This window comes from Fundulus heteroclitus, chromosome 4 (genome assembly GCF_011125445.2).
Source record: "Fundulus heteroclitus isolate FHET01 chromosome 4, MU-UCD_Fhet_4.1, whole genome shotgun sequence".
Taxonomy (NCBI): domain Eukaryota; kingdom Metazoa; phylum Chordata; class Actinopteri; order Cyprinodontiformes; family Fundulidae; genus Fundulus; species Fundulus heteroclitus.
In genome coordinates this window covers 5,169,654-5,197,325 of record NC_046364.1, presented here as the reverse complement: position 1 = coordinate 5,197,325, position 27,672 = coordinate 5,169,654, and the positions used below count along the sequence as shown (strand labels likewise).

General features: G+C 40.7%; 1 protein-coding gene across 6 annotated transcripts; it reads right to left on the bottom strand.

The window, feature by feature from the left end:
- Positions 1–254: 254 nt before the first annotated feature.
- Positions 255–23,952, bottom strand: LOC105915427 (troponin T, fast skeletal muscle isoforms). Of its 6 annotated transcripts, XM_036135927.1 has the most exons (16): positions 23,769–23,952; positions 17,972–18,011; positions 17,848–17,855; positions 17,449–17,457; positions 11,157–11,294; positions 8,135–8,152; positions 7,883–7,903; positions 4,639–4,657; positions 4,463–4,508; positions 3,307–3,423; positions 3,090–3,167; positions 2,752–2,865; positions 2,531–2,640; positions 1,595–1,685; positions 1,274–1,314; positions 255–425 (listed from the first exon to the last, which is right to left on the bottom strand). In XM_036135927.1, the coding sequence occupies exons 2-16, from the start codon at positions 17,989–17,991 to the stop codon at positions 389–391; spliced, it is 867 nt and encodes a 288-aa protein (XP_035991820.1). In that variant the 5' UTR covers positions 17,992–18,011; positions 23,769–23,952; the 3' UTR covers positions 255–388. The 6 variants fall into 6 exon arrangements, with proteins under 6 accessions (XP_035991820.1, XP_035991821.1, XP_035991822.1 ...); XM_036135928.1 differs by lacking the exon at positions 17,449–17,457; XM_036135929.1 differs by lacking the exon at positions 7,883–7,903 and having other exon boundaries at positions 23,769–23,950.
- Between the last annotated feature and the right edge of the window lie 3,720 nt (positions 23,953–27,672).

Here is a 27,672-nt window from a genome sequence, read left to right as displayed (position 1 = left end):
TTTATACGTTAGAAGAAGAATTTTAATTTCTGTTCTTGATTTAACAGGAAGCCAATGAAGGGAAGCTAAAATAAGAGAAATATGATCCTTCTTGTTGATTTTCATCAGAACTCTTGCTGCAGCATTTTGGATCAGCTGAAGACTTTGAACTGCATTTTGTGGACTTCCTGATGGTAAAGAATTACAATCAGCTTGTAACTGTTTTATTCACTCAAACCAGACCACTTAAGGTGAACAAAGAGAGGAATATTTTATATAGTCGTCTTTCAAACACTTTATTGAAGCTTCATTTATGCACTTAAGCAGATACAGGAACTAAGACATCCAGTTGTAGCCATCAGAGTCTGAGCTGCTGTCATGACCGAGGCTGAGCTTTCCTCGTCGCTGCTCACTTCCTGCGGCGTGAGGCGGCTCCCTTCTTGCTGCTGCAGGGCGCAGAGAGCAACACAGATTCAGATCTACATAGAAATGTGTCAGCACACTCTTTAATCTATAAAAAACCCGGAGAGAGACGAAACTTCCAGGCTGACGTGAACCGATGATCTTTAGATGAACAGCGCCCTCTGCTGGCAGTTGACACAATGTTCAGAGACGGAGCTATATTTAAATGGCCAACAGGGGGCGCTGTTACACAGATGTGAGATTAAATAGAAAAATAACAGAAACACATATATGATTAAAGTGATCATAAAACTGTACCTAAAGCTAAACCTGGCGAGCCTACAGAAAAAATATGACTACAGAAAAAAAAAAAAATCATATAAAACCACAAAGGCAGCCTATTCCTCTCCTATTGAGCATGAAAACTAAACTTAAAGTTAAAACGAAACAAAATATAATTAATATTACTTCAAAATTTTATTTTTATCAGTGTTTCTATAACATGATCAGATTTTTTTTTAAATGAAGCTCTTAGCTGAATCCATGTATGGTCACAGATGTCAGGGTAAAAAGAAAGGACACCCTTCTGTCAGTTCTAGGGTTTAAATGTAAAATTCGAAAAGCATAAAACTATATAACAGGGTCCAACATATAATTGTTTATTAAAAAGAAGTGAAAGTAATTAGAAACATTTGTGAGAAATATTTTAATTTCACTTGGATGGCTAGAAGGATGCAACTTTAGGGACGGGGATAACCATCCTTATTCAAACCTAGAAAAAACTTAAATTATTTTCCAGACTGTTCCAGAATGAGCAGCAGGCCTGTGTACACCATGACTGTGTTGAATGAATTATATGTTTGTGCTTTTATTGTTTTTCGTTGTTACTTACTGTTTCTGCAGCTCATCGATGCGGTTTCTGAGAGAGATGACCTGAAAGAAATGTTCGTTAAACAGAAAAATAGAGAAAGTTTTGTTTAGATTACATTCATATGATCACACTAGGAGGAGGAAAAAAACAAACAATTAGCAAACATCAAACATTTATTCCTTGATCAGCTAATTAATTGCTCTTCTGAAATTAAATCTAGCTTAATCCACCAAATTGAAGCAATTAAACAATAGTCAATTATTGCTACACAGAAATCTCATTTGTAATTACTTTGATTGTTTCTTTATTCTTAAAATAATTTGGTGTTTTTCCGTCACTCACCTCATATCTTTGTCTCTTGAGCATCTCGCAGTGGTCGTATTTAATTGCCTCCAGGTTAGTCAGCCAATCCCACAGCTCTTTGGCCTTTTCCCTATAAAAAAAGAACAAACACAACAGGGAGCTGTGGCTTATTTCAGTGTTTGGGACTCATCTATTGCTCAGATAACTGCATTAGTCCATAATATGTCGCCTCACTTCCATTCGGGTCATTTGTTTTTATTTATTTATTAATTTATTTTTGGTAATGTGGGACCTTTTCACCACTTGTTTTATTTTAATAATAGGAATTTGTGGGGTGTTTATGCTGATGTCATCATCTAATTGCTACATGATCACCATGAGCTTATTATTGGCAGTCGTTCTAGTTTGGGTTATGAAGTGGTTATGATGTTTTCTAGTCAACATTTTAATCAAGATCCTTCTGAACAAGGTCTGAAACGACCAATTTTATTTAGAATCCACTAAAATATCTGTCTTACTGTTTTATTAGTTCCTAACTTTTAAATGGCACATCCAGTTTTTGTATGCCATCTATTTTATTTTACTTTTTAACCTTGTGAATGTTTTACATTATGTCTCTGAAGCTCTTTGAGTTGAAATCATGATTATAAATAACAGATGAGGTGATTTAGCAATAGATGCTTTCATCATTAAATCAAACGGCCCATTTCAGTCCTTGACGCAGCTCCACAGAATCAGCAGAATGTTGTGACTGTCGGCCCGTTGGCTTGCTGTTACTCAGCTTCACCGGATGGTAAATCATTTTCCACATGGAAATAATAATTCCTGCCAATCACAGTGACTGGTCTGGTTAATCGTTGCTTTTATTTTGAGCTCGATCTGGTCTATCTGCTCTGAATGGATCTAAAACTGTATGTGTTTTAAAAAAAGAAACAACAACCACAGCAGCAAATGTTAAAGGTGTGATCATTTCACCTCAGCTGGTCGTCTGTGAGGCTGTCGACGCTCAGCGGTTTGATTCTCTCCGCCAAAACCTTCTTCTTCTTCTCTCTTTCAGTCTGCTTCTTGCCTCTCTTTGCGTCAATCTTAAAAGAAGAAAAAAAAAATCAAAGCTTTATCTTCACAGCTGCTTTTTGTGGGACTGAAGAAAAGATGTTAGACCTCAGCTGCAGGAGTAAAAGGAACCAGATAAATACCTTCTGCAGGTGACTGCTGAACCCTGATCCTATGTTGGTGAGAGCGATTTTCTTTTTGGCGTCATCGTCAGCTCTCCTCTGTAAATCTGCCTCCTCTTTTCTTATCCTCTCAGCCTGTGAATTGGTATAAAACAACAACATTAAATCAGGAAATAATTTCCTAAAACACCTTCTCACTGACTTTAACTCTAAGTGAAGTTGTGCAAACCTGTCTGGACCAGCAGAGGTCAGTGAATCCCTGACCTCCTAATGGATTAGAGCGGCTCCTTTAACTGAATACCTCCTCTTCCCCTTGATTCATTTAAATATTTCAGGTTTCTGTAACATGATGTTTTTACCTCACGCCGCGCCTGTCGCTCTTTATCTTTCTCTGCACGAATCCTTTGCTGCTCAGCTCGCTCTGCACGGCGCTTTTCCTGAAAACACAATCCAACACACACACAACAGCAACACTTTTCACCACTTAGGAATGCAACAAATGCAATCGACTCACTTTTTCACTCTAAATCAAGTGCATGAGGTGATGTGCGTGTCTAGCTTCGGTAGCAGTCTCACAATTCTTTCTTTGAGAGCGATGAGCTCCTCCTCCTCCTTCTTCCTGCACTCAAAGTGAGCATCGATCAGCGACTGAAGCTCGACCAGATCCTTGTTCTGCCGTTTCTTCTGAATGTCCTGTGAAGAACATGCAACAGATTGCCTTTAATAACAATAACCTGCTGCTGAATATGGAACAGGTTGTTGTTAAAAAAAAAAAAAAAAACTGAAAAGCTAACGAAAACCAAAAAGAGCAATTTAGCAGAAAAATGTATCTGTAAATCATCACGTATATCTGTTTTAAATGACTGTTATAAAAACTCTTTTAATGACATGGACCATATAGATATTGCTAGATGTTTACATTCAGCAACATGGAGAAACAACAGAGGACCTAAGCTGGGTCTAAACATCAAGGACTTTTATCGGTGGTTTGCAGATAAGGTTGATGATAAACAGCTGAGTGCCTGAAAAATGCATAAACTTATAAAACAACACCAGACAGACAGAAAAAAATAAATGAAGAAGAATGAGTTAAAGAATAAGAACAGGATAAAGATTTATTTATTATTTTCTGCTGGGTTTTTAAATATTGTTTTGGCACAAAAAAAAGCATTTTTTTCATACTTGTGCTAAAGTTAACTTGAACAGGTAATAATGATTGATAAGAATTAATAATCTGAAGCTTTTACAGTAAACCATCTCACATTTCTAACAGCATCTATCAACTTCTCCAACCTGCTTTTATTGTTTTTGTTTTTAATGTTATGCTAACTGATGACTGTTTTTTACTTTGAGAGATTATAGCAAATGGCTTCGCGTCGGACTGAAACATTCGGACTCTGATGTGATGAAATGTTGTATGTTCTCATTCTTTTTGGTCTCCTGTTTAAAGATGTATGCCGTGATGTAACAATCCTCTAAAACCCCAGATGTTTCCCTCAGATTTGTAAATCTTAAACCTCGGACGTGCGGGAAAAAAAGGCTTTTATTCTTATTCTAACTTATTTTTAAACCAAAATTACTTAAGTGGAACAATACAGACTCAAAATCACTAAATTATCTGCTATCACTTAGTACTTATAGTATGATATACTTAGTACTCATAGTGCATATAGTGTATCCTTGTCTAAAATATTCTTATATGTGGAAATCCGGAAAAAATGTCATAACGTACATCAAAGTCCACTTTCTCTCCATCAGGGATCTTTGGGGCACTGGGTCTATTCAAGGAAATAATGAAGATTCAATTAAATTAAAATACAAAAAAAAACACTTTTAAATGACACCAAAGAGCAATATAATAATAATAATAATAATAATAATAATAATAATAAGCCCACAGATACTCACTTGAACTTTGGCTTCTCCTCTGATAGGAATGAAAACAACAAAAAAAAGAGAGAAGATTGAGAAGTTAGGATGAAATAAGCAGATGACTCAGGGATGCTGGTTACAACTCCGGTTGTAATGTGAGAGTGAGTTTTAATTTTAGCTACTCTTTCCATCAACAGTGCCCTAATTAAAGTGCATTAATCCTCTGAAGTTATGTAAACACACAGCAATACTGACTGAGGTCAAGGAGACAAACTTCAGTAACAACAATTTATCAACGTTTAATTCTTTGCTTGGCTTCGCTGCTAGAAGGCTAAGCCTGCGAGTTAAAAAGGCAAACCTGACTTAGTTTAAAACTCTGTATTAACATAACTATGTATACAATGTGCTGCTGTTATGTGAAGTTGTATCAAATGTATAAACGTTTTATGTAAATTACAGTTGCTAAACTAAGGTAAGCAAAAAGCTAAACTAATCAGTTTTAGCAACAGCTTTATGTGCCTACTTCTTACTTATTTATTACTGATACAAACATACAGATTTATTTTATAACAGCAGTATTACTGTGCATTTTCTTTCAGCACTAACAAAGAGTTTTCTCCCTTCTACAGATTTCTTCTGCTTTTGCTTTTTTGTGACACATAAACATTTCAGACAATCAAACACATTTCAATGTCTGACAAATATAACCTGAGAGAATCCAAAAATATAGTGTTGAATTATGATTTATTTTATTATTGGGGAAAAAAAACTATCCAAGCCTACACAGTTCTATGTGAAAAGATAATTACCCCCATTTTTAAATTCCGAAATAATTGCAAATAACTCAATTTATTTGGAAGGATGCATTTCACTACCAATCCAGACCAGATTAGTGCCAGATCACTTATATAGAACCTGTCTGGCAACACAAAGTAGGCCAAGAACATTTTAAAGCGCAACACGTCATGACCTGATAGCCTATAAAGAAATTCGAGAACAGATGAGAAACAAAGTTACCAACATCTATCAGTTTGGAAAGAATTACAAATCCATTTCTAAGGCTTTAGGACTCAGCAGAACCACAGTGAGAGTTCTTATCCACAGATTGAGAAAATACGGGACAGTATTTTCTTGAACCTTGTCAGAAGTGGCCTGCCTACCAAAATTACTCCGAAAGAACATCAACGGTTCATCCAGGAGCTCTGCAGGCCTTATTTTTGCCTTAAGCTCAGCAAGATTAAACGAAAAGGTCAAAGATAGCAATCATGGAAGCACAGAGGCAAAAACACGACTGATTAAAAAAGAGCATAAACATCCATGTTACAGTTGCCAAAAATATCACCATATCATCTGAAAGATTTTTGGTAAAACATTATGTGAACTGAAGAGACAAAAGTGGAACTGTTTTCATTTAAAAATCTGTATGCCGCCTTAATTAAACAGCATCTTGACATAGCAACATGCAATGTAAGACGTGGTGGTGGTAGGGTGATGGTCTGGGGCGGCTTTGTTTCTTAAAGCTGCAGTAGGGAGTTTTCAGAAAACTGTGGACTCAACCTGAAAGTTTGATCAAGCACACCTTACAGCCCCCCCCCCCCCCCACCTCCCTAAAACACCTGTCATGCCGCTCCACTGTTTACTTTCGAGTTTGCTTTTGGAAAAATTGGTAGTTTTTCTGTAAAAATGTTTCTCTACCATTTCTCCGTGCAGCTGCTGCACACTGCCAGTTTTTAGCTTGAATGATGGTAGCGCTATGCGGGGAAGGGGTGTCAGTAGTGCATACACAAGAATAAGAGACATATTGGGTCTCTGTTTGTGTTTTTTGCACTAGGTGACTAGGTTTCCTTTATTTGGTCCACTTTTTTCAGTCACAGCTCAGTTCTCCCTAATTAGTCTCACCTGCTGCTGCTTATTAGGTCCGAGTCTTTTCATTAGCGCTGCCTGTTTGCTGCTCCCAGTTCTCGTTTGCTCAGTCTGCCAGACCTTGTGTTCCTGTTGCTGCTCTCACCGACGGATTTGTTCCAGTGACTGAGTGCTCGTCATTCTGCTCTGTGCTCCTGTGAGGATCTGCTGCTAGCCCTGCTTGCTCTGGGGAGCCATGGGTCTGCTGTTCTGTTGATCTAGTCGGTGGCTACACTGTGTCTGGCTCGAATACGGGGTTCCCAGAGATCTACTCATTACACACGGCCAAGAACGAATCACAGCCAGACATTCCTCCTGGCTCTGATTGGCTGTTTCTAACCGGGAGCAGTGTATCTCCGCAGATGGCAGTAAGACAACTTGGAGGAGCCAGAAGAACTTGATTTTTTTTGCCCTGATTATCTGTCTCATGTTTCACTTTCAGGACATAGTGACAGTTTTAACAAATGTGTAAAAAATATATTAATACAAAAGTCACCTACTGCAGCTTTAAGGATGTGGACGGTTTGCCATGATTAATGGAACCATAAAATCTGCTCTTTACCAGAAAACCCTGAAGGGGAAGGACCTGTGAGATCTAGAGTTGCTCAGCAAGTCCCTGACTCAAATCAGACTAAGATGCACTCATCCTTTAATACCTTCCAGTGTGGCGAAAATCAAAACAATGGTGCAAAGAAGAGTTGGCCTAAATGCCCTCACAGCAATGTAAAAGACTCCTTTCCACTTGGAAGAAAAATAGCTTAGGGGGCATCTACTTTATCACATAGGGTCCGGTTGGTTTAGTTAAATATTTCCCCTTTAATACAATAAATCATCCTTTGAAAACTGGTTAAAAAAACAACAACATTTATTCTGCTTTAGTCCTGTTATCAAAATATGTTTGATGATCCAAAACATGTAAGAATCACAAAAAAGAAATGTGAAGAAATATGTAAGAGGGTAAATACTTTTTAACAGCACTGTATACCAACGTATAGCCAGAATAAAGTTATACCCAACATTTCTATTTATCTCTGTTAATTGACTGTGAATTAGTATGTAAATCAAACCAGTTTCATCAAAAAATATTTAAAATGCTAATCAGGATCAGTATGCTGTCATATAAATCATCACATTTAACTATTTAATAGTTAAAATTCTCAAGCATACGCTACATCAACTCACACTTTACACAACAGGAAGGGCTGGATTTTGTAATTACTGTTAATAGTTTTCACCACCAGGATCGGGAAGTGTGTGATTAGACTTTGTTTCGTTTTAAGTGACCCTAAGACTACGACAACATGAAAAAAAAAAAGGACAACAGAGGGGAGGAAATCGCAAGCCAAGCAACAGTGACTCAGCATGAAATACAAACTACCATCTTGATCTCCATCTTCCCCTGGCAGGACACATTCATGCAAAAAAGAGAAGAAGCAGAGATGAGCAGTGGGGCCCTTAACTCCGACTCGCCATTCATGAATCCTTTGGCCTGTTCCTTTTTGTCACCTTGATCTCCTGAACCGTGGACTGAAGCCAACTGATTAATTGAGGTGTAAAAGGAGTCCCTTATTCAACAGGGAAACATAAAAGGTCGAATCAGAAGAACAGAGAAGAAAGCAGGTCCACATACCTTCCTCTTCATAGGCCTCTGCATGCAGCAAGCGTCCAAAGCAAGAGCAGAACAGAGATCATTAGGGATCCAACTGAGCAGCCTGTACATAAACTAATCAGAAAGCATATAGCTTGAAAAGGCACATTTACTTATTGGGGTGTCCTTCAGGTAGTCATTGCAGAAGTCCCATGACACAGCATGCATTAATCCCACTATAACGCTGCCGCCACGACTGTACATCAAGATCTGCAAGGCTTCTTTACTTCACTGCCTAACATTTCTGTCTAATCTAGAATAAAGACCACTGTTAACTAAAGACTTTTCCTCCTGATTTCTATCTTGATGTTACTAGTTTACCATTTCTGTGAGGTTTACTGGTGGTCTCCTGCAGGAGGGAGAGGTTCAACATAGACTTGTTCTTGACTACTTTATGATGTGACGTATTGTCTAAAGTTGAATAGCAGTAAAAGAAAAAAAGGACGTGTTCATAAATTTTGGGAAAACTCTTCACCCTGGGAGTGGGAAGTAAAACATTAGGCCTTTCACCAGTTTGTATCCACATTTTTCAACAATTATCATGCATTGCAGTTTCATCCCGGACTCATTTCCTTACCACAAACTAACCATTTTCATTCCCACAACAACAGCTAAATCAGATTCCTCTTTAATTTGCTAATTTGAGTTTTTTTTTCTTTCTTTACCCGATGTTTAAGGTTGTGTTTCTGGGAGTCTTTGACCATTCTTCTGCAGCATTGTTTTTTTAACCCTGGTGCTCAGGACACACTGCTCTGCATGCTTTAGATGTTCCCCTGCGTTAACACGCCTGATTTCAGGTGACTGCAGTTCAGCTAAAGTTTGATGATCAGGCATTAACGGAAATTGGATGCGCTAAACCAGGGAGCCATCTGAATCGTGCAGGGCAATATGCATTGACCACGGCGAATGGACACTGTTCTAGAGACTTCTTTTTGAGGTCAGTCACTGATGTTGGACGACAACGTCTGTCTCAAAGTCTCCGCTTTAATTTACCCAAAACGCGTTCTCTGTCATGGAAACCCATTCCATGATGCTTTCAGCACAAGGTTCTTGAGCTAATTTGAAGTCCCTTTGAAGCATCCACTGACCCTGTTTTGCTTGAGTCTTCAGTAGCAAGGACATTTTCTGACTTGACTTTTTGCAGAGGTGGCATTTTATCACGATCCCACCAGAAATCCCTGAACGCATGAGAGCAAGTCATTCTTTCACAAATACTTGTATGAAACAGTCCGCTTAACTAGATGGTAGACTTTAGACAACTACGCCCATGCACATAATTGGAAAACATGAGTTTAAAGGTAGAGTTAAGTTTCTTCTTAAATAACTGTTCTTGCGAAAGATGGTCTTAACTGCTCTTCCTCTCTTCAGGGAGATCAGATGAAAAAAATCTACCAAATCCACTCTGGTCTTATTTCTTTCTACTGAGGCCTTCCTCTTCTTCTCATAAACTTTATAGCTTTCTTTTACGTAGTAGTCAGCAGTTTTCTAATGCAGATTTATCCTCAATCTGCCATTATTTTAAACAATGTATCACCGGAAACTGGGGAGATTTTAAACGCAGCTGCAAAGGCAATGAAGCATTGGGGCAACAAGCATAGACATAAGCCAGGGACTTCTGCCGTGACTCCATTTGACAAACAGAACTTGAATTTCGTCGGTTTAAATATTGAGAATGATCTTTCAACACCCCAACACCCCAATGTAAATGCTTTGTCGCAAATTTCACTCTTCAGTGGCACACAGAAGAACAAAAAAAAAAGCTAAACATGGACTAAAGGGAGGTGAAGAATTGGCTTTACATGACACAAAAACTCCCATGATCCTTTCTGCTTTGGCCTTGAAGGAGGACGCATGAGTTTTCCAAAATGCAAATAAGAATGATGGTCAATAGCAACAAAATGAGCCATTCAAATGCACAGAAGGCCAAGGATGACACGGGGCAACTGATTCATGTAAAGGCAATTATCTTCCATCTTCTCCCTATCAGCAACATATATGCACAGCTCAGATCTAAAAGACAAACAACAGCGAACAATAATGCTGGAAACAGGACAAAACAAGTTTTTGCTGTATGCACTTTAAAAATGATGGTGATGAGGTGACAGCTGTGGGTGTTTGGCCCAGCAGACTCTGAGACAGGGAAGAACACGTGGTGTTTTAGGAAATAAAACGAGATTTTACTTTGATGTCTTAATTTTTTTTCAATTCTTTGATGACCCTGCCAACTCATTCTGATCAAAGAAGGCAGTCACAAAGAAGAGGCTAAACACACACTATAAGGAGCTGATTAATGAGCTGAAAAACTTTTAGATCTCTAGATTAACAGAAATAAAAGATGCCAGTGAAGTGCAGTTTTGCAGGCCTAATTAATACAGAGCGCCTTTTAAAATAATCAACTGAAGTTTTTAAAAATTATTTTAGCCAAGAGCAACCGTTCCTCACTAAACTATTTTGCATTGGTTTCCTCGAAATAAAATATCCCAATATAATATTATTCTGGGATAGCAAAAAGTCATGATAATGTAATAAAAGCCATAGTAGGCTCTGTGGATGCAAAAAAAAAAAAGGATCAACAAGCACAGAACCCAAAGATTCTGAAGGATAAAGCTGAACAGAAGACAAAAACCCTGATTTATAAACCAGAATCACATCAAAAGCTTTAAAACAAGCCTTTTATGGCCAGATATTTATCCTGTTATCACAAATCATTGGCATTGATTATCTGAAGATGACAATCCTGCTCGTATGTGAACAACTGAAAAAGATATATTATGAATAATAGGGATAGGCCCTCTAGAAAAATCAATGCCACATCGAACATTAAAGTAACTGTCGCAATGTTTTACAACATATAATGTAATCTAACTTTAAAATATGTATATGTTTGAAAATGTATGATATCAGATCGGACAGATTTTGTTGTAACAACCTGTTAACAAACAGGACTACCCTGTTAGGCAGAGTCCTGCAGCAGTATAGTGAACGAGCTGCCCGGGCCACGTACCTTCCTCCTCAGGAACCACTTGCTGCACCTCCTGAGGCTCTGGCTCTGGTTCTGGCTCTGGTTCAGGCTCTACTTCTGGCTCTGCCTCTACCTGGGCCTCCGCCTCAGGGGCTACTTCTACTTCTACCTCCTCCTGGGCTACGGGCACGCAGCATGCACCAAATTGCAGAGTGGACGTGCCGGAGAAGGCCGTTATTAAGGACAATAGACATGACAGAGCCATTAGAAACCAAATGTGAAATTGAAATTTGCAGAAAAGATGGACGGGTGAGCGGAGGACACTGCTGGAGAATGGAGAGAGAAACAGATGATGGAGGCAGAAACTCAAGTGACCTTTCATACAGAAGTCACATCGAACTGTTGATGTGGCCTAAACAACTAATGGAGGAGCGCAGGGAAAGCGATTGTTTAGTCGTTCATATATTCTTTTCTGGAGACTTCAATGGTGCTGTGTACTACTAATATAGCATTTTTTATTTAGAGATGCTTTAAATTGCTAACTTCAAATGAAACAGGATGTGTTTGTCTGACTCGCTGGTTAAGACCAACACAAACTCCATGAGAACAGAGAAGTGTTCTCTTTCCCAAAGCTGCAGGAACAAAAAGACATTGCTCTGTTCTTGCAGCCTTAGACTCCATCTGAATACCATAAGCTGACCTTTCAAGGGGTCAACAGTAAGAACTCTGTCGTGGGAAGGAAAGGAGCTTAGGACCTCTGTGCCGATTTCGGACAGTCTTTAACTCAGACGTCATTTCGTGACGGAAACGCACATTGATGATGAGAGTCAAATATTTTAAATCTGGGTCTACAGCTTTTTGAAAAAGAAATACAAAGTATGGTCTCTTCTCTCTGGACATTTCTGTTGATTTCTGAGGGGACTGTGCTGATACGTCATGTCACGCAAAGTATTGTGGGATACCTTAAGGCTTCTTAGCGCCGGTAAGGGACGTTGCGTGGTTCCTAGGCAAAAATAGTCGTGGGACGGAGCATAAAGGCTTCTTTTCCAACCTCCTTCCTTACTGACTGCACTATTCGGACAGCACTGATCATGGCGACCGCTGACACACCTCTGCTTTGGGTAAAGAGTCCTTACTTAATAAAGGTCTTCAGATTTAGCCTTTGTTTGGGAGTTCTATGGCAGTTTGTTGATGGTCATATTCTGGAAAGAACTTTTTGGTTGCTTAATTTCAGAGAAACATGAAGTTTTCTGAACTGGGAGAGATCTATGAAGACTTCCTGGGAGTTCTGCACTTTGGTTCCTGTGAAGTATGAACTGTCTTTGCTAACAATAACTGTCCTTGCTTTTGGAGCCTCAACTTGGAACTGTTATTACTAGCCTTACTAAATATTACGCGATAAAGTATTTGTCTTTAAATCAGACAACCAGCTAATGGCTTTGAAATTAGCTGTTAGACTTAGACAGCTAGCTTATTTTTGACAGCAGTAGGATTTAGTTGCTTTCCCTGACAATGCTTTTAATGTCTAACCTTCCCTGTCGATCCCTGATTAATAAAAATAAATGCTAACATTGTAGTTCTAATAAATGTTACAGGAGCAATGAGCGATATTTCACCACTAGGTGGGCTGTTGAGCACTGTTTGTAGACCAAAAATAAGATAAGCATCCGTAGTCTGAACGGTCATGTCGCATTTTATCTGTCTTTGACATTGCTCTCCTTGCTCCAACTACACATCCACACACAATAGTAGCAGTTACCGCCCCATAAAAGATCGCTATTAATAGCTATGCTGCTGTCTTTTTACCTTCGTCTTGCTGTTTTGTGGTCTTAATATTGTCGATTTTCACTGTGCAAGAGCTTTCTAATAATAACAAGGAGAGATGCCGACCGGTATCCCCATTTTTTCTGAGTTTTTTTTTTTTTTTTTTTTTTTTACAAAACTTTATTGAACACTTCTAGAAACAATGACATTCCCTACTACTTCCGTAAACAGTGCGCTGTGATGTGACGTCTCACTCTGTTATCATGCGGGTCGCTCTGCGGTCTTGAGCCGTTCAGACAGAAGTCTGATGACAGTTGTATGTAAATATAGTATAAATGGCAACCTAAAAAAAATCTGATTTCAGCAAAAAAATTCGGAATTGAGCATCAAGACCTGCAGTTTGAACGTAGCCTATGATGTGTGACAAGCCATGCCTAACGCTACCTCCACTCCAGCTGCAACCCAGCACCCATTTCCCCGCCCCTTTTCACCTGTCGCTTTGTACATATTTGCAAAGAATAAAAACACAGCAAAACAGCGTCACCATTCAGAGGAACCTGTCCAGGGAAGAAGTAAGTAACTCACAACTTTATAATAGAGTTAGCAATAGAATGTTGTGATACGATGGGCGTGCTGTCCTCCATTTTGCTCCTATGCTACACTGCTGTGATGGTGGTATTTTATGGGAGGAGCTCAGTCCTGAGTGGCAGCTATTCACATGGACATACATGCACACACGGCCAGCCCGGCTTTGTAAAGACGAGACTGGGGAATAACACAGAGAAATGGTGTGTGACGTCATACCATATTGCATCACAATGGATACCTATTTTCTATTTAAGTTGCCTTGTAAGTTAATTTCCTTTGTGCTTACTCTTCTTGTTCATTCTTGCACTTTTTATTAATATTAAAAGCATTTATGTTAGATTTTCCTTCTCTTTGTATCTCTGTACAGCACCTTTCAACTTTTCAGGTTAATTAGTGATTTATAAATAAACTTGCCTTGCCTTGATCACTCTCACCTGCATTTAATCTTACCCTCCACTTGTCCCCCCAGTATATATCATCACTTTTCTCTCTGCTGGTTTCTTCCATTTATTCTGCTCTGGATGTCCGTCCGTCCGTCCGTCCGTTGTCTTCCGCTTATCCGGGGTCGGGTCGCGGGGGTAGCAGCTTCAGTAGGGAGGCCCAGACGTCCCTCTCCCCAGCCACTTGGGCCAGCTCCTCAGGAGGAATCCCAAGGCGTTCCCAGGCCAGCCGGGAGACATAGTCCCTCCAGCGTGTCCTGGGTCTTCCCCTGGGTCTCCTCCCGGTGGGACGTGCCCGGAACACCTCTCCAGGGAGGCGTCCAGGAGGCATCCTGACCAGATGCCCGAGCCACCTCAACTGGCTCCTCTCGACGTGGAGGAGCAGCGGCTCTACTCTGAGTCCTCCCCGGATGACTGAGCTCCTCACCCTATCTCTAAGGGAGAGCCCAGACACACTACGGAGAAAACTCATTTCAGCCGCTTGTATCCGGGATCTCGTTCTTTCGGTCACGACCCAAAGCTCGTGACCATAGATGAGGGTAGGAACGTAGATCGACCGGTAAATCGAGAGCTTCGCCTTTTGGCTCAGCTCTCTCTTCACCACAACGGATCGGTACAGCGCCCGCTTCACAGCAGACGCTGCACCAATCCGCCTGTCGATCTCCCGCTCCATCTTCCCCTCATTCGTGAACAAGACCCCAAGATACTTGAACTCCTCCACTAGGGGCAGGACATCCTCCCCAACCCGGAGAAGGCACTCTACCCTTTTCCGGTTCAAGACCATGGTCTCGGATTTGGAGGCACTGATTTTCATCCCGGCCGCTTCGCACTCGGCTGCGAACCGCTCCAGTGAGTGCTGTAGATCACGCCCTGATGAAGCCAATAGGACCACGTCATCCGCGAATAGCAGAGACGCAATCCTAAGGCCACCAAAGCGGATCCCCTCAACACCTTGGCTGCGCCTAGAAATTCTGTCCATAAAAGTTATGAACAGAATCGGTGACAAAGGGCAGCCTTGGCGGAGTCCAACTCTCACCGGAAACGAGTCCGACTTACTGCCGGCAATGCGGACCAGACTCTGACACCGGTCGTACAGAGACCTGACAGCCCTTATTAAAGGGTCCGGTACTCCATACTCCCGGAGTACCCCCCACAGGATCCCCCGGGGGACACGGTCGAATGCCTTCTCCAGATCCACAAAGCACATGTAGACTGGTTGGGCAAACTCCCATGCCCCCTCAAGAATCCTGCTGAGGGTGTAGAGCTGGTCCAGTGTTCCACGGCCAGGACGAAAACCACACTGCTCTTCCTGAATCCGAGATTCGACTATCCGACGGACCCTCCTTTCCAGAACCCCTGAATAGACCTTACCAGGGAGGCTTAAGAGTGTGATTCCTCTGTAGTTGGAACACACCCTCCGGTCCCCCTTTTTAAATAGGGGGACCACCACCCCAGTCTGCCAATCCAGGGGAACTGCCCCCGATGTCCACGCAATGTTGCAGAGCCGCGTTAACCAACACAGCCCCACAACATCCAGAGCCTTAAGGTACTCAGGGCGAATCTCATCCACCCCCGGAGCCTTGCCACCGAGGAGCTTTTTAACAACCTCGGCAACCTCAGCACCAGAGATGGGAGAACCCGACCCAGAGTCCTCAGGCTCTGCTTCCGCAATGGAAGACGTGTTGGTGGGATTAAGGAGGTCTTCGAAGTATTCCGCCCACCGACGCACGACGTCCCGAGTCGAGGTCAGCAGCACACCACCCCCACTGTAAACAGTGTTGGTACTGCACTGCTTCCCCCTCCTGAGACGCCGGATGGTGGACCAGAATCGCTTCGAAGCCGTACGGAAGTCTTTCTCCATGGCCTCTCCGAACTCTTCCCACGCCCGAGTTTTTGCCTCGGCGACCAGCCGAGCCGCCTGCCGCTTCGACTGCCGGTACACATCAGCTGCTTCCGGAGTCCCACAGGCCAAAAAAGCCCGGTAGGACTCCTTCTTCAGCTTGACGGCTTCCCTCACCGCTGGTGTCCACCAGCGGGTTCGAGGGTTGCCGCCACGACATGCACCGACAACCTTGCGGCCACAGCTCCGACTAGCCGCCTCAGCAATAGAGGCGTGGAACATGGTCCATTCAGACTCAATGTCCCCCGCCTCCCTCGGGACGTGTTTAAAGTTCTCCCGGAGGTGGGAGTTAAAGCTCCGCCTCACAGGGGACTCCGCCAGACGTTCCCAGCAAACCCTCACAGTACGTTTGGGCCTGCCCGGTCGGACCGGCTTCCTCCCCCGCCATCGGAGCCAACTCACCACCAGGTAGTGGTCGGTGGAGAGCTCCGCCCCTCTCTTCACCCGAGTGTCCAAGACATGCGGCCGCAGGTCAGATGAAACGACAACAAAGTCGATCATTGAACTGCGACCTAGGGTGTCCTGGTGCCAAGAGCACATATGGACACCCTTATGCTTGAACATGGTGTTTGTGATGGACAATCCATGACGAGCACAGAAGTCCAACAACAAAACACCACTCGAGTTCAGATCAGGTGGGCCATTCCTCCCAACCACGCCCCTCCAGGTCCCACTGTCATTGCCCACGTGAGCGTTGAAGTCCCCCAGCAAAACGAGGGAGTCCCCAGGAGGGGCACTCTCCAGTACCCCTTCCAAGGACTCCAAAAAGGGTGGGTAATCTGAACTGCTGTTTGGCGCATAAGCGCAAACAACAGTCAGAACCCGTCCCCCCACACGGATGCGGAGGGAGGCCACCCTCTCGTTCACCGGGGGCTCTGGATGTCATTTCACAATTTGTTTTTTCTTGTCAGTTATTTCATGACAACTCTCTTGTGATTACTTTTGTATTTTTTAAAATGTTTATTTCTTTGCCACAACTAGACTCTGCATTTAGATATTTCTTCAACCAAAACAGTTTAGCTAACTGCCATTTTTATTCTTCGCATATTCTGTCAGTCTTTAATTTATGAATTCCTCCATAGTAATTTTCCACATTCAACACTAAAACATGACCATTGTATGAATCAGGTCATTGACAGCAGTACAAAAAGAGATGTCATTGTAAAAAAAAAAAAAAAAATCACATGATAAGAAAATAAATCTAAGAACACATTTTTTTTCTTAACCATGTGAGTGAAAACATCACTCTGCAGAGAAAAGTCACCTTTAACTTGGAAGTGTTTGATTGACAGCCAAAAGAGCTAAGGAATAGTAAAGCTAATTATGCAAAAGATTAAAACAAAAAGCAGCACAACCCTGAAAAAAATTTCCATAAATTTGTTAAAGAATCAGCACTGTAAATTAAATTAATAGATGGTGAAGTTTGGAGATGTTGATCTTTATCTCTTAAACATTGGATCGATATATGCCATCGCTGACTTCCTTTAACTAAATCTTGCTGAGATCCTGCAGGTATAGGCTACTATTTGCTAACATAACAGGTGTCAATGTCAAAGACTTCAAGTTAAGAGTGAAAGGCAGTTGACTTATTAGTGTGAATGAAGAAAAGAAATGAATGTGAAGTTGATTCGGTCATCTTTACCTTCCTCGTCTTCAGTTTCGCAAAAGTTAAAATTGAAACAAATGTGGGGATAGAAACAAACAAAAGTAAGTGAACAGACCATGGTATTCAGGTTTATTGTAGCTCACAATTACTGATGCTGACATTTTAAGGGGGTTAGATATGTCTATATGTAAGAAAACATTAATTTAAAAAAATCTGACTATATAAGAAAAGTAGAGAGCAAATTATTCCTTTCAGCTCTCGTTTAAATACAACCAAAATACAAATCACGACTTAAAAAAAGAAAGCATAAAGGATTAAAGGTAACAAAAACGAGTAGGACAACATTCTGTGGATATCAAAAAGATCATAAGTAGTTTATTGTGCTGTTATGTAGAAAAATAAAAAGGAAAACTAAGTGATGATTGTCTCACTTACCCTCATACCTGTAATATAAATAGAAATTCAAATATCAGTTCAACCGCAAATTCCATTTAAGTTTCCTAATTTATTCAAAACTGAATCACATTTGGGATAACTGAGTTTGATGAGATTCACTTACACTTCTTCGGTGTCAGACATGGTGACAGCAGACTTCAAACCTGAAGAGAAAGACAAAGAAATAAGTTTACATACGTCTGCCAGGAAAAAATACAAATAAGCACAAAAATGTTACTTAATTCATAAATACTCAATAGTCTTAATAACTTTCTGCTTTGGGTTCTTAGCAGCCATAGATCTAATGAGTAGGCTGTCCCACTACTGCAAAAAATAAAATCTTTATTTGCATTTTAACAACAATGTTTTATTTTTAAATAGTGCTTTTGGATAAAATCTGGATGAAAACTTTCCTGAAAACGATCCTTTGTGGACAATATTATTTTTAAAAACTATGAGGAGAAGATATTTTTTGTGGATGACTGAATGATGGTCAGGGGCTCCTGTCGAAGGTTGTTCTTCTTGAGTTGCAGCAGGAAGTCTGGTCCACCGATTCTGACTGCACTGGTGGACCAGCCAATCCAACTTCTGCCAGTATGCACACTCATCATTGTTCTGAGTCAAACCAATAACAGAGATGTCATCTGCGAACTTCAGGAGTTTCACAGATGAGGCCCGCTGAGGTGGGGGCATGTGTGTACAGGGAGAAGAGGAGTGGGTTAGAGCAATGCGCTTGCGCTCTGAGAAGGTTGCAAGTACCCGGTTCAATCCCCAGTGCCTGCACTCTGGGTCCCTGAGCAAGACCCTTAACCCCCGATTGCTCCGCACAATGGCAGCCCGCTGCCATTGTGCAGGGGATGGGTTAAGATGCAGAAGGGAATTTCTCTATTGTGAGATCAATAAAGTTCAATTATTATTATTATTATTATTATTATTATTATTATTATTAATAATAATAAGATGGCTGCGGTGGTTGAACTCAGAGGTGGGATGGGATAAAATCTGGAAGTGAAAACGCGAAAATAGCCCAACTAATTTGGAATATTGGATCCTGGAGCCAGTGATGAAAAGACTTTAAAGCTGAAGGAAAAGTTGGTTCAGCTTGTTCTGATAAGAAATTGTGTATTTTAATCAGACTTCCCCACTATCTACTTTCTCCCCTCGGATGTCATGGCAAAATCGCACAGAACTACTGCCCCCACTCCCTCCTCCCCCGCAAACATCCGTGGATGCGTCAAGCTGGGCTGCGTAGTGATAAAGACTCTCCAACGCATGAAGGACACTTGCCTGCCGGACGCCGTTCATGTATGTACAAAACTCCACTCAACAAGCACACACTACTGACTCACATTTATCTCGTGAAACTTACACGTGACTAATCTCCAATGTTTAACCTTCTGGTATATGTGTCTCGTTACATTTGTGCTTCCTTTTATTTGTGCTTCTCGTGCACGATGTGATGGCGGTTGTACTGAAACAGTAATTTCCCTCTGGGATTATTAAAGTATATCTGATTCTGATCTGATCTGATAAACGTATTGCAGTCCTGGCATTTCTTCATCATATGCGTACAGTGATAATTCAATAACGGCATGGATATTTTGGTAGTAAAAGTCAAAAATCAGTATCATTTGTTATTCCTGAACTTATATATCTGATTTAATTTTGAGTTCAGAATCCATAGAAAACTTTTCTTTGCTCCCAATTTATCAGCAAGGCTTAGCTATCATGGAAAAAAGTCTTAAATTAGTACAATCACAAGACACAAGCTGGCATGTGGTTGGAGCAACTGATGAGACCAGAACCCTGCTACAGCATACGGTTTCCCTCCTCACTGACCAAATGTCACGGTTTGTTCAGAACTGTTTACTCAGCTGTACCCTCAGTGTTGTCACCTTGTTTGTAGGTTTCTGTTCACAGGTTTAAATCAGGTTCTGCATCAAACCACACAACAGATCCTTAGCGACTCTGTACTGTTCACTGTGCTGTCAGAAACTTGTCCATGAGCTGTACTGCAACCTAACTTGTTGACGGAAACTTATTTATTATTTATTTATTTCCAAATGGGGAAAAATTATTAGACAAGATAAAATTTCACACGTGTAGATATGAAACAAGGTATGTGTTTTTTAAAATCACACCTTTAACATCATCTTTCATCACCCAGCATAAAGGACCACATCTATCCAATGATTTTTACTCATAGGCTGACATCAGTGCATTAAAATCGGCTTTGGATTCATGTATTAAAATTGGCTAAATACAGCAAGGGTTTTTCAAACAACTACTGACCCAAGGTCAAGGTCAAGGTAACTTTATTTGTACCCAAGGGTAGATTTGGTTGCAGGTAGAAAGAGTGGGCTGCATACACACACTACACACAACCAAACAACACTGAGAACATTCACAGAAGACATTGACATAACACTAACAACAGCAGCAAGTGCTCCAGACATATAGATAAAAAGTACACAATAGTACTATCAAAATACCGTAGATAATACTCAGAGTAAAAACCACCGTATCATAAAAAAGTACAAAAAAGCTGGGTCAATAAATAATTAAATAAATAGATTAGGAAGGCTGTGCCTAATTTAAAAAGATTAGTGTGTAGTCTACAAATAGCCCAAGTGTTGTTCAGATCCTGTCCGTATATCGCTATAGACAAAAGAACTCAATTTGCAAATCTTTTAATGTGGAAAATGAGCAAAATCCTTTTTTTAACTTCTAGAACTACAATGATTTAACATCTGTTGCCCACAGAAAATCTGACTAATTAGTTTAATTAAAGTTATAACATTGTGTAGAGGAAGCAAAAAAATTCACAACATATTTTTTTTGGATTACTTTCTTCTTTATTCGTTTTTTTGGCCTTCAAGTAATTTTGATTTGACAATTTTTGCCCAAGTGCCAAAAGGTTTGGGCACCCAAGCTCCTAAATGTCCTGTCCTCTCTTATGCTCTCTTCTCTTCAGTTCTCCCCACAGCTTTTCCACAAGCTTTAGCTCTTGGGACTAAGTTGGATCATCAATAGCAATAAACTTACACTTTGGCATGCATCCCATGAGGGTTGTCTGGGTCTATGGAAGAGAAACAAGCCCACAGCATGACAGATCCACTGCCATACTTAACAGCTGGCAAGCTTTGCTTTTCCACATATTTCTCTTTGTTTCCCACCAGAACCACCTGGAACATTCTTTTAACAAAATGTCACCAAAGGGGGTTCACCAAAACTCCAAAAGGTGTCCAAAAACACATTATGTTTGTGTTTCTTTTGGTAGGACAGAAAAGGCTTTTTGCTGACATGCTCCCCTTACTACCAGCTGACATTTAGAAAGCATTTAATGATCGTTATTGGAGAAGGACCTCTACTACTAATCCTGTTGTTGTGAAACCAGGAACTTGTGGCAATCGTAACAGGACACTGTTAATCGTACAGAACCTTCCACAATCATTGGAAACAACAGTTAAGTTAAGGTGTGTAAATAAGCAGGTGTAGTTTCTCAGACATCCAGGACATGACAATCCTAAGTGCTTTAGTAAAAGCCAACTGCACTTCTTTTCCTGTTCCTGAAACAAGAGAAATAAGAGTTCGGTTGCCTTCTACTGAAGCACTTAGGTGTATCTAAGTAAGGCATTAAATAGTGGGGGTTAAGAAAACCTGGTGACTCCAACATCTCTGAGATTTTTTACCTCCCTTAAGTTCCTTATGTGCCTGGTGGGAGATACACAGGGGTCCTTGTTCACTTCCTTATTTAAGAAGATCAGTAGAGATCTGCCTTACTTGATTGGCATGATGCTGCGTCTTTCCCATTTTGAAGAATGGCTCAGAGAAACAGGCCTCTGTGTTACCATACTTCTTTTATGAGGAACAAGAATTGACAACTTATTAAAATCCAACTGAAAATATAGACTATAACTATCTCATACACACAAAGAAAACAGTTTAAAAAAAAAGATGAAGAACAATCCTCTACCACAGCTCATTTTAAACCTGGTCTCTGTTGTAATGCATTTATATTTTGATTGACTTCCTGTCTATAACATGTTTTGAAAAAGGATTGGTCCAAGTCAGATTTTACTTTATAAAGTCGACTACCATTAATAATATCAATTGCATCTCATCGTCAATTAACTGGAAAGTGAAGTGTGCCACAACATCTGACACTTTAACATCAAGTTAAAGCACAACGCCACAGAAAAGAAATGCAGGCGCAATCACGGCAAGATGCAAGGTGGGAAATCATTTTAAAATAAAGGAAACTACAAAAACGCAGCCTGAAGGATGATCCCAGTAAATTTACGATAACTTGTTTTGTGTCTCACCTCAGGGACCATTTTTCTCAGTAAAGAACATTCTAGGCTCATGGATCTGATTTACATACAACAGGGTCAGGGAAAAGCCAGACAGACGTGACGAGACGATAAAAATGTCAAAATTGTTTCTTGCCACCCTAAGGAAAAGCTCAATGTACTCACACAAACAAACAGACTGCAAGTAGATAATTTCCTGAAGTCCACCTCACTGCCCCCAAAAAATGTTCACCAATAATCTTTGGTTGGTGCGGAGAGCATCAAAGTGTTCTGAAACCTATTTAAGTTTTTGTCAATTTGCCAATCGCTGGCTCTCTTTAGCGAAATCATCTCACGGTATATTCTATATACGACTATATCATATCTGTTATATAAAAAGCGCCTTTGGATGACTCCTTTGCACTTAGCGGTGGGCACAGCTGCAGAGGACTCTGTGGATTAGTCCTGGATCACATGTCCACCCATCAACTGAGGAACAGTTTTCAAATAGCAGTTTAATCCCTCTGCTTGGTCCAGCGGGAGGATCTTCTGCACCTAAACAGCCAATCAGAGGCCAGCTCCAACAAACAACTTACAGCTGACAGCTTTCTCGCCTCTGTGTGCACAGCGTTCGCTCTGTACATACCGACATTTCAACATGCCGTATATTTAGTGAGCGCTCGCTTCATTTCTTAAGCATGTGGGCACCGAAGGCTGCTAAGTTATTTCCTAAGTATGAGACTAAAACCTGGCGTTGAAATTGTTGAAACAGGTGAGACGTCAGGTTGTAAGCCTGAGCGAATAGGAGAGCAGATTTAGATCCCAGCACTGACAGAGATCCGTCTGATTCTTGGAGACGGTCAATCTCTTGCACATCTCGAAACCTCATGTCTTCAAGGCGTGAACCTTGTTTTCAGTTAAACAACAAGGTGGGAATCAGATCAAACTCTGAAACACTGGAGAGGGTAGAGGGTGGCAAATGTAAATTAACATTCTTTAATTTCCAAAGAGTGAAAACAAATCACTTTTTATTCTATCATTTTTACCACCTTAGCATGCAGAAATGTTTATTAATCCAAGGTACATTTGTTTATACATGACTTATTTTATAGATTATCTGATGTTCTGTAACTGGAACATATTTTAAAGCCTTAGTGTCACAAAAAAAAGAAAAGAAAAAGATCTCAGATAAATAGAGCACTCGTGACAACTGCCCTCTGGCAAGCCTTGACCAGAACATTGTCTGCAGGATTTACATTCATAATTGAAAATTCACACGTCTTAATATACATACACCACCATTCCTTGGGTCCACATAGATCACTTTTTCAATGTGTGCATACAAATATAAATAATCTGGCTGACAAATGAAACTATTTTCATCCTATTATGTTTCTTAGTATAATGAATGGAAACAACTACGAGAGCCAGAAACAGACGCATATCTAGTCTCTGCTACAACCTTCTTTTTTTAAAATCTTATTTAAAGATCTGTTTCTAAATGTCTTTTGTCAGCTGACGCTTATTTTATTTTTTTCTTTCTTGTTTTACCAAAATGCAGTGTAAGGAAAACATTTTCAGCTGCTTATTCAGGTATAAAAAGTGAGTTCTGGGTTGCAGGAGACTTACCCTCAGGAGGAAGAGCAGCTCCCTCAGCGATGAAGATAAGGTCTGTAAGAATTTGTGGGCTCCGCTCAGAGAATAAGTCCTGGTGCTATAGTGATACTTGAGATCATCAGGCCCTTATTGGCTGCGGGGATGAGAACGGAGTGCGTGTGCTGTGCGTGGAAAAAGGTGGAGAGCCTGGGGGAAGTGCATCCATGACCCTGGAGAAGGAGAAGGGTGGAATACTGTGGATGGAAGAGGAGGGCTCAGGTTTTGGAAAGGAGCAGCTGAGAAGCTTCTGTTGCTAAATTTACAGCGATAGATGGCTGAGAGCGGGGCTTACACATGGGCTTGGCATCCAGACAATGGAAGTAGAGTCTGTGGGCATCTGTGTGTGCCTGTTGATCGTTTCATCAACGACTGGGTCCATCAGTCACACACTCAGCGAAGAGGGGCAGAATGCTGGAATAAGAATAGAACAAAGGTAAAAACTCACATCTCAGCAGCCATTTATCTACACTGCTGCAAAGAAATATAAGCTCCCTAACAGAGTTCCTTTGTATTTACTTTTTTGTCACAATTACATGTCTTAAAATTGATCACCAGACCAATTTTAATACTAGACTAAAGTAACTTGAGTAAATACAACACTCAGTTTTCAGATGATGATTTAATTTGGTAAATGGAATAAAGCTATCCCAACCGATGTATGTAGAAAAATACATGCCGCTCCTGTCAAACCATGAATTAACTGTGAATAATCACATTCATTTTGGTTCATTTTCAACGGCCACGTCCAGGCCTGATCACTGTCAGGTCTGTAGATCAAGAGATCACTTAAACAGAACCTTTCTGACAAGATGAAAAAGACTAAAAGGTCTCAAAACGCAACGCATCATAACCAGATGTGGAGAAAATAAAATAGAGAGGCCAAACAATTTAATAGACATCTGTCTGGAAATGGATATTAAGCCATTTTTAAGCCTTTGGGACTGAATACACACACAAAAAAAAAAAAAAAAAAAAACATGGAGGTGAACCTTTCCAGAAGTGGTTGGCTGACCAAATGTTCTCCAAAGTGTCTCTTTAGGAAGTCACACTACAGTTAACACCAGTATACATCATTAATTTTTTTTTTCCAAGGCCAAACCAAATCTCAAGCCTCTGATGACTGAAATGAACGTTTTCTCATCAAATCTCCAACAGCTTGGTAATCTTTGACCTTTCAGTGCTGTAGGATAGGAATCCAAACCTGGACCGTTTGTCCTTTGGGCTAAATCATTGCATGAACATTTAATAATTATATTTCAGTATATTCATTTCTTACGCAATTATGTCTTAAACGTTTAACATTTAATTATGCATAAATAAAGCTGCTAAAGGCTGCTTTACACTATTTTGAAAATTTATCAAATTTAATATTTATCTTGTGAGAAATAAATAGGTCTTTATGCTTTAATAAAAATGATAGAAAGAGTTTCTGCTGTCTTGTCTTTGTAATGCCTACATTAACAGCTTACTTAGTGGCTTATTATACCACTAAGTCTGGTTTTGGGTTTTTTAGTCAATATTTTTAGTTAATATTGGGAAGGAACAACCTAGTTGTCATTGGGAAGGAACCTTTGTTCTCAATTCTAAGAGGAAAGATTTTCAAGTTTTTTGTATAAATTATAAAGTAATGTACAAGAAAATGTGTAGGAAGTAATTGGAGGAGTGATAAACTTCTGAATGAACTAAACCAGACAAGCTCTTTTAAAAAAAAAAAACATTTTCCTCTGGAAGTATCCTTGTAAAAACAATTAACTTCACAGCAATTTATTACAGCGTTTGGTTGAAGAGACATTTATGTGGACGAACGTCATTATATTATGAAGCACAGCTCACACAAACTCATTGTTATGAGCTATTAACATCACATAACAGTCCATAAATGTCACAGACTAGCAAGCTCATCCTTTCACATTAAAACGTGCAGCAGCTGCAGTCTCTGGCTCACATACTGACTGCCTTTCACTCTTCACTAGATGACATAAAATGTTAATAAGACTTGAGTCTCAGACCACGAGGCCAAGCCATGTTTGTGAGGGAAACGTTCATGCAGAGTCTGAAGTCTGTTAGTTTTGCGATTCAAGTTGGAGTCTCAAATTCAATTCAACATCTCTGTCGTGATTCAACATCAAAAAAGGGACTGATGAAAAGTGTCCCTTATGGGACAGTTCCACGGACAGAACCAAAATGAATGCCAAAACATGCTCCTGTGTGAATGCTCCCTGCCTGCAGCCTCTGTGAAGTCATTCCTTGCTCCCGCTCAGGCAGTTACACCTGCGCCGACTCCAATTAAAGTGGAGTTGCTGCACCTGGGAAGTGAACTGTATGTTCCAGCCTCTCCCGGTGTGTAACTGCCGGATTCCTAAAAAGTAAAGTGTGAGTAAACCACCCAGCGTTCCTTGATTGCCAGCCTGATATTTGTATTCTGGACATTGACCTCCTGCCTTGCCTCTCGACCAAGCCTGTCTGCCTTTGCCCCTGATCGGATACCTCTGCCTGGATTGTGCCTCCCGTTAATGATCCTCAAGCCTGTATTCTGGATTTGCCTCTTGCCGCAGCCCTGGTGGAAACCTCAGCCTGTTTATTGCCTCTCTGTGTATGACCCAAGCCCGGAAATCGGATTCCCCTCCTGCCTCTGTCCTGCAAGCCAACCACGTGAAGTGGATCAGTCAGTCAGTGATCCGTATCATCCAGACAGAGCCTTCGAATCACTCAATCAGAACCATTGCAACCTCCCGGTGTCTTTGAAGGTCAGGTGCTTTTATTCAGTGCTCTCACATTCATACTGAGTTTTTCTAAGCTCTCCGCCACAGTGGTTCCCGAGTTCGCTCCCGTCAGTTCCTGTTCCAGAAACAGTTTATCTAATAAACCTTTTTAAATGCTCATTTCTGTATTGGCTTAATCATCCGGTCTCCAGATTCAAGTGCATTGCAGGCTCGTCTCACATTTGCCAAAAAAAAAACCAACAACTTGATGATTCCCAAGAAAATATTACTTAAAATATTACTGAAATGATTCCACTTCTTAGATTTCAGTAAAACATTTAATACGTACATTCTAACTTGTGGTAGGAGTGTACTTCTTGGTGGTTGCTTTAATGCTTTGGTACATGGATAACCTGCCCCTAATAGAAACATGAATTTTACTCTCTATCCAAAAATGACCTTAAACTTAAGCAGTCCAACTATGAATGGCTTATATTACTATTATCAAGGGAAAAACAAATCCAAATCGACATGATCCTGTGTGAAAAAGTGATTGTCCCCTGCTATTAAAACATAACTTTACTGTGGTTTAACACACCTGAGTTCACCTTCTCTAGCCACACACAGACCTGATTACTGCCACACCTGTTATCCACCAAGAAATCACTTAAACAGGAACTGCCTGGTAAATTGAATCAAACCAAAAGATCCTCAAAAGATAGGCACCATGCCGAGATCCTAAAAAATAAAAATCAGGAACAATTGAGAAAAAGTAATTGAGGCCTATCACTCTGGTAAGGGTTACAAAGTCATTTCTAAAGCTTCAGGACTCCAGCGAACCACAGTGAGAGTCACAGTGAACTTTCCCAGGACCAAAATTACCCATCATACATCATTCAGGAGGTCACAAAAGACCTCACAACAACATCCAAGAACAGCTGGCCTCGCTGCCTCGGTTAAGGTCAGAGGTCAATGCCTCCACCATCAGAGGGAGACCGGGCAGAAATGGCTTGCATGGTGGAGGTCTAAGACGAGAACCTCTGCTTAGCAAAAACAACAATAAGTGTCGTTTTATCTTTTCCAGAACACATCTTGATGATCCCCAAGACTTTTTTGGAAAGTATTCTGTGGACTGATGAATTTAAAACCTTTGTTCTCAATTCTAAGAGGAAACA